General features: G+C 43.7%; 1 protein-coding gene across 3 annotated transcripts in view; it reads right to left on the minus strand.

The window, feature by feature from the left end:
• The window catches only part of LOC135554562 (TOM1-like protein 2), a 39,274-nt gene extending 27,624 nt beyond the window's left edge, over nt 1-11,650 (minus strand). The window contains exon 1 of one of the 3 annotated variants that reach the window (XM_064986931.1): nt 11,569-11,650. Coding sequence is in view for 2 of the 3 variants with exons in the window: in XM_064986930.1 (XP_064843002.1) it covers nt 10,805-10,856 (52 nt within the window). In the remaining variant the exon portion in view is untranslated. Of the gene's footprint in view, nt 1-10,804; nt 10,982-11,568 lie in introns of those variants that run through there. The other 2 variants (XM_064986930.1, XM_064986932.1) reach the window with 2 other exon arrangements.
• Between the last annotated feature and the right edge of the window lie 8 nt (nt 11,651-11,658).

Below are 11,658 nucleotides of genomic sequence, written 5' to 3' on the forward strand. Positions count from 1 at the left end.
GGCATGAGAAAAGGTTTCGTAACCAAGCACGTAAAAAGAGATAACAGTAACAGGTTTTCTATAGTAAGCCAATATGTGTGATGCATTTTAACCTATTCAAACAGGATCATGGGTGTTCTCTGCATTGTCTTAGAGAGGAAAGTAATGGAGGGAAACGTGACAGGATTTGGGCTATTGGCTTTTCAACACAGTAACGTTGAAGTTTTATAATGACATAATTGAGCTGACGTCTGGAAGTCTACTACCACTGGTGTCGACCAATTACCGTGCTGAATTCATCCCTCCATGAAACAGGATTAAAGAACTGTGCGTGTCCCACATGGAACACAATTCCCTTTGAGCCCTGGTCAAAAGTAGTGCACTACATAGGGAATAGGGTGTAATTTGGGAAGCACACCTAGTCTCACTCCTGTTCTTGGCTGGGAGAAAATAAGGAAACTGAGCCAGCAAGAGCTAGAGGTATTTAGAGTCAAAATACAGAGCTAAGAGTTAAAATGTTTAAAAGTTAGTCATGATGACTAGAATAGCTCCAGGTTAGCTCAGTCACTCAGAACATTTCCACCTCCAGCCCAGGGGCTCAGAGCAGTGTGGCATGCCTAGGCCAGGGACCTCTCTCTGGGGCTGTGTGTCCTGTTCTGGCCTTTACCTCCCCTCACCTTCCAACCCGTCAGATCACACAGTCTACCACTGAGGCCACCTTGTGTGAAGGACTAATGCTTTTGGTGTCCGTTTCTCTCCTTTCACACTGCCTCTAATCTAAATATTACTCAAATAATGTATTTCCTGTGTACACAAAGACAGTATTCTGCTAACAACATGTCAGAACATGAGAAGCCAAGGTAAACAGCATGACACGGTGTTTAGCTGCTCAGGCTCAGTGTGTGAACAGCAGAGCATTAAGTGTTAAGTCTTAACCACTGCTATCTCCACTGTCACGCCCCACCTAATCTCCTCAAGGGGATTGGAAAGCGGACAGGCAGGGAGAGCAAGGAAAAGAGGGAGGGAGAAAGACAAAAATGAAAGGGAGAAGGAAAGGATCAGATCTAGTTAGGGCTGTTGTGGTCATGAGATTTTGTCCAAAGTTGATTGGGAAGCAAATAATTGCCGGTCTCACGGTAATTGACCGTTAATTAACAAACACATTTAGCATCTCCTGGCTTCCTCACATAGCCTACAACTTGAAGGTCACGCGCTGCTGCATATGTTTGCCAGTTAGGCTCTACACTCGTTGTAAAGTGGATGAATGTGCTTCATTTTAAGGCGTTATTTAGCCACTTTAGCTGTGATTAAAAACCTTAACAAAACATATAGGCCTATGGGCTGGGCTACATGAGGTGTGCGACTATGATTTGAAAAAATTGCACAAAAAAAGGCATGTGCTGTTTCTTGCCTTACTGCACACAAGCTGGGCATCTTTTACAAGTGATTTCACTACACCCGCAATAACATCTGCTAAATACAGGCTAATATTGTCAATAGAAAAGTTTGTGGTCATATGCACAACCTTAAAAACATAGGTGCTGGGCTAATAAAGGATTCGAGTATAGAACAAGAAGGGCTGCACACCTTTAAAGCTCCCAATTCACCGCTTTAATCTGAAATGAATCTCCAGCAGGTCAAACACACAGTGTTCACATCCATAAATATATACACATTTCACCTCACATGACCAGTGGACATGACGCATGGTGGATGCAAAACACATGTGTATCTCTAATAATTAAATGAGTACATGTAATGGTTCCACAAAATAATATACATTTAAAAAAATGACCAAATGAGTAACCTGGAAGGCAAGACAAATCAAAATAAAGGAACATATTCAGGTAAGAAATGGTCTGATATCAAACTCTTGGTTCAGACCTCTAGGAGACATGGGGCACACAAGGTGAATCCAATACAATCCTCTTCTCAGTAATAGATGATCAGTATCTCCGCCCCTCCTTGGAGTCTTAACATGTTCCATACCAATGTGACTCAAAGAGCTGATGTTGTGACGAGCCTCCATGAAATGAGCAGCTACAGAGTTTCTCTGGTCCAGGGCCCTGATATTACTCCTGTGTTCCACTATCCTTGTTTTCAGAGCTCGTTGTGTTTTTTCCTACAAAGACCACAAATACATTTGATCAGGTATATCACGTTTTGTGGAACATGTAATGATGCCCTTAATCTTAATGGCCTTGCACGTAATAGGGTGACTGAACATTGTGCATTTCTTCATGCAGTTACATTTGGTGTATCCGCCACGCCTCTCGTTACCGTCCGGCACACTGTCTAGAAAGGTACTGCGTGGCACTGGTGGAAGATCAGAGCTCACCACCATTTGACTGATGTTGGGGGCGCGTCTGAAGACCTACCCGCGGGGGTTCTTTAAACGTCTTTTCCAGTTGTGGATCAGTGCTCAAGACGTGCCAATGTTTTTTATAATGTGGTTGAACTGTTTACCAAGTGGGGAGTACTGAAGGAAGCATTAAATGCGTTGGTCAGGAGAGCGGGGAGGTTTGGACGTGAGGCTGTCATCCTGGGTCATATTTTTATAACGTTCCCTTGCGTCCTGCAGCCATTCCTCTGGGTAACTCCGCTGTCTGAAACGCTCATCCAGATGGGCGGTTTGTTTGACATAGTCACTCCGTGTACTACAAGTCCTACGCTAATGGGGAGGTTATTGTTTAGGGGTGTAGGGTGGACGCTGTCTCCGTGTAATTGGGAATTTCTGTCAATCGGCTTCCTGTATAGATCCGTACTAACCACCCCCCCATCCCTCGAACTTAACATGTCAAGAAGACGTATTTCACAAGCAGTGAATTTCAAATGTTCACTGTTGTATTGATGGAGGAGTGGAATCGATTAAGTTCCTCCGCTGTGCCCTGGAATAGAACGAATATGTGATCAATTAAGAGTTTCCAGAGTCTAATATGGTGCAATAATGGATTATTAGGCCTAAAAATCACCTTCTTCTAAAAAATAAAAACACAAACAGATTGTGAGTAAAACATTTAAACGTGTTAACCCTCACAAGGCTGCAGGTCCAGACGGCATCCCCAGCCGCGTCCTCAGAGCATGCGCAGACCAGCTGGCTGGTGTGTTTACAGACATATTCAATCAATCCTTATCCCAGTCTGCTGTTCCCACATGCTTCAAGGGGGCCACCATTGTTCCTGTTCCCAAGAAAGCTAAGGTAACTGAGCTAAACGACTACCGCCCCTTACCACTCACTTCCATCATGAAGTGCTTTGAGAGACTAGTCAAGGACCATATCACCTCCACCCTACCTGACACCCTAGACCCACTCCAATTTGCTTACCGCCCAAACAGTTCCACAGACGATGCAATCTCAACCACACTGCACACTGCCCTAACCCATCTGGACAAGAGGAATGTGAGAATGCTGTACCTATGTGAGAATGCTGTTCATCGACTACAGCTCGGCATTTAACACCATAGTACCCTCCAAACTCGTCATCAAGCTCGAGACCCTGGGTCTCGACCCCGCCCTGTGAAACTGGGTACTGGACTTCCTGATGGGCCGCCCCCAGGTGGTGAGGGTAGGTAACATCTCCACCCCGCTGATCCTCAACACTGGGGCCCCACAAGGGTGCGTTCTGAGCCCCTCCTGTACTCCCTGTTCACACACACGACTGGCCATGCACGCCTCCAACTCAATCATCAAGTTTAAGGACAACACTACAGTGGTAGGCTTGATTACCAACAACAACGAGACGGCCTACAGGGAGGAGGTGAGGGCCCTCGGAGTGTGGTGTCAGGAAAATAACCTCACACTCAATGTCAACAAAACAAAGGAGATGATTGTGGACTTCAGGAAACAGCAGAGGGAGCACCCCCCTATCAACATGGATGGGACAGTAGTGGAGAGGGTAGTAAGTTTTAAGTTCCTCGGCATACACATCACAGACAAACTGAAATGGTCCACCCACACAGCCAGCATCGTGAAGAAGGGGCAGCAGCGCCTCTTCAACCTCAGGAGGCTGAAGAAATACGGCTTGTCACCAAAAGCACCCAAACTTCTACAGATGCACAATCGAGAGCATCCTGACGGGCTGCATCACCGCCGGTTACGGCAACTGCTCCGCCCACAACCGTAAGGCTCTCCAGAGGGTAGCGAGGTCTGCACAACGCATCACCGGGGGCAAACTACCTGCCCTCCAGGACACCTACACCACCCAGGAAGGCCATAAAGATCATCAAGGACAACAACCACCCGAGCCACTGCCTGTTCACCCCGCTATCATCCAGAAGGCGAGGTCAGTACAGGTGCATCAAAGCAGGGACCGAGACTGAAAAACAGCTTCTATCTATTTCAAGGCCATCAGACTGTTAAACAGCCACCACTAACATTGAGTGGCTGCTGCCAACACACTGACTCAACTCTAGCCACTTTAATAATGGGAATTGATGGAAATGTATGTAAAATATATCACTAGCCACTTTAAACAATGCTACTTAATATAATGTTTACATACCCTACATTACTCATCTCATATGTACAGTGGGGCAAAAAGTATTTAGTCAGCCACCAATTGTGCAAGTTCTCCCACTTAAAAAGATGAGAGAGGCCTGTAATTTTCATCATAGGTACACTTCAACTATGACAGATAAAATTAGGAAAAAATCCAGAAAAATCACATTGTTGGATTTTTAATGAATTTATTTGCAAATTATGGTGGAAAATGGGATGGGATCCTCCTCTTTTTAATAGAGGCCATCAAATCTCTTTTCTCACACAATTGCATAGCCTACAGAAATGTTGAGCAACATGAGCTCACATGAAATGTTTGATTAGATTTTCGATTCAATTTGCATTGATGTCAGAGTGATTAGAGGGACAATAGAGTGCTGAGTACCAGGCAGTTAGCAAGTTTGGTAGGCTACTAATGACAATCAGCAGCATCAGAGCTTGGAGTAGGCTAATTACCATGACTAAACTGTCATGTGGAATTTGACTGCCTCATGACTCGTGACCAACGGTGTGGCAGTAATATGGTCACCCTAACAGCCCTATACAGAGTCATCCTTTTTGAGGCTTCTATTCATGGGACAAGACAGCCATTACAGACAGAGCTTTGAAAATAGAAGAGAGACTGATTGGGTGCAAGTTCAACCCAGGCTCCACCCCCACTTCCAGTGCCATGGAGTGAAACCAGTACAACCAGTCACGTGGCCATACAGGCGGAAGGCTGTGCCATCCACTGCCAACTCCACAAATCTCCATTTCAGATCCCTCTTCGCTCCCTGTCTGTTCTCTCGCTCTATACCCTCTTCCTCAATCCCACTATCTTTTCTCTCTCCCCCCCTTTGTCTGTCTTCCTCCCTCTCCCCCTCCCTATTCCTCAATCCACTAATGCATAGCTCTGAGATAGACATTTGAAATTGGCTCAATATATGACCCAAACATGTATCCATGGTTACTGAACTATTCCTCTGTCTTATAGTCTTCTTTTCAACATCTCGTCATAGAGGGCTTATTACCAGAGAGTGCTCCAACCCATTAGGGACAAATCCATGGGCCTGCTAGCTACACTAAACCTTCCACTAATGGAGATGGCAGGCAGATTGTTCTGTTTCCTCCAGGATGTGTAGCTGTTTTCCCTCTATGATGGTCTCTGTCTCTTTAGCAGCTAAAATGAAAGAGATGGAGGCAGCATCTAGGCCAACTGTAGTAGTTTCACTAGTATCAAACCTCAAGCCACACACAATCCACCCACCGCAAACAAACATACCATCCACACAAATATGCACACACACACTGCAAACATAAACACACACTTGCTAACACACACACACACACACACACACACAACATCCACCAAGCCTCTCTCTCTCTCATCCTGTCCACTCCCTGCCTGTCAGGCCACTTAAGGTAATGAGAAAGGACAATTAAGATTCACAATGCAAACCTCATCAGTAGGGTTGTTGCCTGTTCTGTTGCCCTGTCTCTGAGTGCTCTCCCATTTCCTCTGTGGGAAGTGAACCTGATCCCTTTCCCCTGTCTTGCTGCTGCTGTACTGTGGTGTTGGGTACCACTCTCACCACCAGCACTGTATCCACACGGACAAACATAATGCCTTTATGGACAGCACAGTACAGTGAGCACTCAACCAGAGAGATAAGACACTGGGGCAGATGATTTAAAGTTTGTAGCTCCTAAAGAAATTAAAGATCCACTGCTGCTCGCTGGGCACAGTGTACAGTGACCTGAGCAGACCGCTCTCGGAGCTGACAATGATGATGATGGTAGTAGTGACTTGGCCACCGCTGAACACCACCACACCAGCTAGGCTATCTAGGATGACATGGCACCAAGCTGGCTGGGGAAGCAGGCCAGTGGGCAGGGGGACACACCCTGGCCTGTAGGCTACACTCACAGCAATGAAAGACCCTTCTTCTGCACCTCCTCAGACCAACTTCCTTCTAGCCTGGTCCCAGATTGTGACCATGATGACCAATGGAGTTGATAAGGCAGCACAAATAAATCTGGAACCAGGCTAACCTCCTTCCTCCAGAGTATACCCATGATATGTTCCCATTCTGATTTCACACAGATGCATGACTAGGGGCTAATAAACTGTGGCCATTATCAGCTTCCGACATCAATATCTCATCTTCGGAAAAAGGCGTAACCATGAGAAACTGGACTGAATGCATGGGAAACTGTTTGTGCAATCTGCCTGGGTGACATCCTGGGAGATTCTCTCAGACAATGCAGAGAGGACAGCTTACCCCCCACCTTGTCTTCTGTCTAGTTTGTTAGGCTATACATGATCTCAACTGAGTAGTAAGGATACAGTACTGAAGACCTTTATAACATAGGATAGTTATGGTTGTAGCTAAGGCCTTGAGCAGTAAGGAGACAGTACCAGGGCCTAAAATTAACACCTGCGGGTAGATTTTGTCATTGGTGGGTAAAATGTCTATTTCACCAGCCACGTTGGCGGGTTGTCAGGGCTCCACAGTGCAAGCATTTCACTCGCATTTGTGAATAAAAAGTCCAGTTCGATCACATTTATAGTAAAATAAATGCTCCAGTAGCTTTTTTTCAAAGTATTTTTGCCATTTTGTTTCATAGCTGGTAAATTAAGTCTATGAACTACGAATCCTATATAGCCTATTCCATCATATGCTGGAACCCCTGGGTGCATGCGAAGAGTTGAGCGAAAGGTGAATTTTTAGAAGTAAATTTTTATAAGCGCTGCGCACAGGCGTAAAAATTGGTCTAATTTACTTGACCAGAAAGTCTACTGAAGTGAGACTTGTCCATTTACATTGTGTTGTTCACAGGCTAGTTTGTTTTTCTATGTTTGAGTTTCAATTGCAAGGGAAGAGAAAACAACGCCTCTACTAGTCAGACTCAATCACAGGCTCAAACATGACTGGAGTCGCGCTACCACGGTAACCTCCCACCCTTAAATGGGCAGGTGAAAATATTTGTCTCACCTGTGATAGTTTGGTTTAATGACGCAGGTCACAAAAAAATTAAATTAAACAATTTAACACATTATTTCTTCCTAATAATACATGTATTGTTTCAGAAACATTACAAAGCATGCTCATCTGTTTTTTTTGTGTTTTGTTGGTATAATTTTAGCAGGGGAAAAAAATCTGAGTGGCTGGTAGAAACTGGGTGGTTCGAGCACTGAATGCTGATTGGCTGAAAGCCGTGATTGGCTGAAAGCCTTGGGATATCAGACCATATACCACGGGTATGCCAAAACATTTATTTTTACTGCTCTAATTACATTGGTAACCAGTTTATAATAGCAATAAGGTACCTCGGGTGTTTGTGGTATATTGCCAATAAGGGCAAGGGCTGTATCCAGGCACTCCACGTTACGTCATGCTTAAGAACATTCCTTATCCATGGTATATTGGCCATATACCACACCCCCTCGGGCCTTATTGTTTAAATCTACCTGCCACAGTGGCTGGTGGACCAAAAATGGATTGTATGCCCTGTACAGTACTAAGATCTTCATAACATAGAATAATTATGGTTGTAGCAACGGCCTTGAGCTGTAAGAATACTGTACAAAGACCTTTAGAACATAGGATATTGATATAGTTGTAGCTAATGTCTTTATAAAACATGTATAGGCTAACTATTCTATCCATTGAGCCCTGGTTAGTATTCTGCCATGTTCCATTGTTCGTGCAATCGCCAATCCAATAGTTTTGCTGTGGGATGTAGATGTGCTGTTAGATAATCAGTGACTCTATCAATGAAGGACACAGTCCCTGCCTGAGGGTACATGGGCCCAGTAGAGTCCTACCTAGCCTCAGCCCAGTCCCATCCAATCATCACAACCACATCTTATCTCAGCCCAGCCACACTCTCCTTCTGGCCAGACTACACCTTATCACAGAGTCTGCACAACCTGGGGTTGGCAACAGTCCATTGTATTACATGTTATATTATTAACCTTTATTTCATCTGGGGACCCATTGAGACCAGGGTCTCATTTCCAATGCTGCCCTGAGAACAACAGTTGAAGCAATGTGAGAAACCATTCAACCAAATTACAGTTACAACATTTCAAATGAATTACAATACACTAAAAAGGGCAGTAGTAGCAAATATATACAATCGATAAAAACAAGGAGCCCAAAATTCACAATTTGGGACAAATAATCAAGTTTTAGAGTGACCTGTAGGTCATTCCAGGACAGAGGGCCATAGTAAATGAAAGCAGTCTTCCCTAACTCAGAGGGAACCCGCGGATCCTCTAGTACCAACCAGTCTAGAGACTGAGTCTTGTAGTTACTAGATTTCCAATTTAGAAGTGAGGTAGTATGAGAGTTTCTGGAGAAGTGCTTTATATATGAGTAATAGCCAATGTTGGTCCCTTCTGGTCGTCAGAAACTCCCAGGCAACTATATAAGAGACAATGATGCTTATGGAAATTATCACCAGTGATAAAACGCACGGCTGAGTATATAGCCACAGAACGTATAAGTCCACACCTGTTAAACAGCCCTCAAAAGCAGCAAGCCAATAACAACACTATTTAAAAATAAAAAATAAACTTATAATATGGAGGTGCTATAGAAGTTGTCAAATAGCCTAGACCCCCCTCACCTAGAAGTGAAAAATTATTCCTGCTTTACCACATCTAGACCAATCCCAACCGCAGGGATCACTCTGTTATTATCCTTCTGTTATCTCCCAAATCACAGGCCGGGAGCAGGGCCTGGAGAAATGTCCACAGACTGAGCCAGTTACACCTGTTCCAGGGGTAAACAAACTAGGCAACTGAGCTTTAAGATATTATGACCGTGATTATAAAAGCCTTAGAGCTGTTCGTAAAGCTAACTGTCATGGTTATTAGTACAGTAGATAGAAGATCTATGCACACTACACAGTGGACCAAGCCTATCAAATCAGGCATCCCCTATCCATATAATTTTGTGTGCCCTACTGTACAAGGCCTCAGTATGAACCGAGCTCTGGTCCAGGGCATTGTGTGTGGCTTACTGAGCTACAATAAACCATACAGACAGGGTGGAAAATAAAAGCCTGAAGGTAGGAACAGGTTAGGCTACACAAAATGCAATTTCCATTAGGTATTGGGCTAATCAGGAACACAGAAGAGCTTCTAACATGTTTATTTTCGTATGCCTTTAATGCCCATAAACACTTGTCAATATTTCAGTCCAAATAAACACTGTTGAAGCTGCTCGTCCCAATGACAGTGCAGGAAACAGCCCGGAAAAAGCTCTGTCTTTAGGAACTGCAGGAGGGAGGGCACTGATGGGAAGGAGGAACTTTGAGGGAAGCTACAGGGGGATGTTGACGAGCTTCCTCATCACCATTCATTGCAATCCCAACTGACCGAACTACCACCCGAACAACGGAGCCCATAGAAGGAAAAAAAAACTGGCAGGTAGCCTAATGGTTAGAACGTTGGGTCAGTAACCGAAAGGTTGCTGGATCGAATCCCGAAATGACAAAGTAAAAATCTGTTGTTCTGCCCCTGAACAAGGCAGTTAACCCACTGTTCCCTGGGTAGGCCGTCATTGTAAATAATAATTTGTTCTTAACTGACTTGCCCTCCTAGTTAAATAAAAGTGAAATAAAAATCTAGGTCAGCTGTGTTTGTGTAGTCACTGAAAAGCTGGCAACATAGCCGCCTGTGGTTGACAATGCAAGTCTATCTTCTCGTAATAGAAATGAATCATCTTTGAAGGGTGTTTTGCTAATGTGTCATCAGTATTTGTGAGAAAGCTCATTTAGATTTGTCTGCATTTTTCAGCATAGTCAAAGGTCAAATGACGTATCTTCCCGTTTATCTCCTTCCATTATCAATGTCATGCCTGTACCACTGAGTGTGTGTACGGACTTAAAGAATACAGACCAACTGTTCGAATGTGAATTCATTAATTACTTTAAAAACACTAGTCAGTGTCATTAAAAACACTATTAATGAGACCGCACATCGTCATTGATAAACAATTTCAATTGAAAAACTGTTGTATCATTGCATTTCAAAACAAAGGTGAATCCAGTAGAAAACTCCCTCGTGAAATCATTTCGCTTCATTTGGAGCAAATTTGTACTTTCCAGCAAATGTGCCACCCTGATTCCAATTAGCGTAGCTAACGTTTGCATGGGCTAGCCGCGAACCGATATTTATAAGGTTACTGTAGCTGGTCGATGATGCTACAGCTAGCTAGCTTAGCTCGCTACTGGTGCTTCTGAATGCCGTACAATAACACATGTAAGTCACCATTCAAACCTTACATTATGGCTTTATAAGACCTGATTAAACAGTATCTATAGCTGGTAACTTACCTAAGCACTGGCCCACAGGAGTGCTGTACGGATTGCCCAGTAAGAACTCCATCTTTATGACAACAAACAATACCCACAGAATGACAGAAGCTGGAAGAGAGGCGCATTATCTGCAAGTCCCTCCCACTGAGCAACCACATTGGAAGATAAAAATGAGATATCAATCTGTTATGGCTGGATTTATTGTCGATCAAAATTAGCAGCTATCCAGGGTATGTTCACCACCAACACTAAAGATAACTATCTATGCACAAGAGCCAAGCCTTTGCTGGATGTGATCGATGTTAACATTACCGTTCATGTTATGTATCACCACCTGCAGAGATTGGGAGTCCCATAGGGCAGCGCACAATTGGCCCAGCGTCGTCCGGGTTTGGCCGGTGTAGGCCGTCATTGTACATAATAATGTGTTCTTAACTTACTTTCCAAGTTAAATAAAGGTTACATTTAAAATATATATATATTAAAATTAACAATAAAGTATTGTTGTTTGGGGAAATTACTTTAAAACCTTTCCCTACAATCTGTACTATCAAACTATTGTTGTTTGAGTGAATTGATTCTGAATATCCTGATAATTTCTAACATACTGCATTCGATGGGATAAACTAGCTAGATAAACTGTGGGTTACATGGCATATTTCAGGAAATCCTGACCAATACAGCGCTGACCCTGGCTAGAAGAGATAAACATTTATGATTCCCTTGATTCTAATAATTGTAATTTAAGTACATCATATTCACAAAGAAATAGTAATGCTTACATTGGTTCGCATAGTGCATATCGCATATAGCAACTGTATCCTCTGTGAACTGTTTAAAACTGTTTAGCTATAAACGTTTCCGTGTTCCAT

This window comes from Oncorhynchus masou, chromosome 14 (assembly GCF_036934945.1).
Source record: "Oncorhynchus masou masou isolate Uvic2021 chromosome 14, UVic_Omas_1.1, whole genome shotgun sequence".
Lineage (NCBI taxonomy): Eukaryota > Metazoa > Chordata > Actinopteri > Salmoniformes > Salmonidae > Oncorhynchus > Oncorhynchus masou.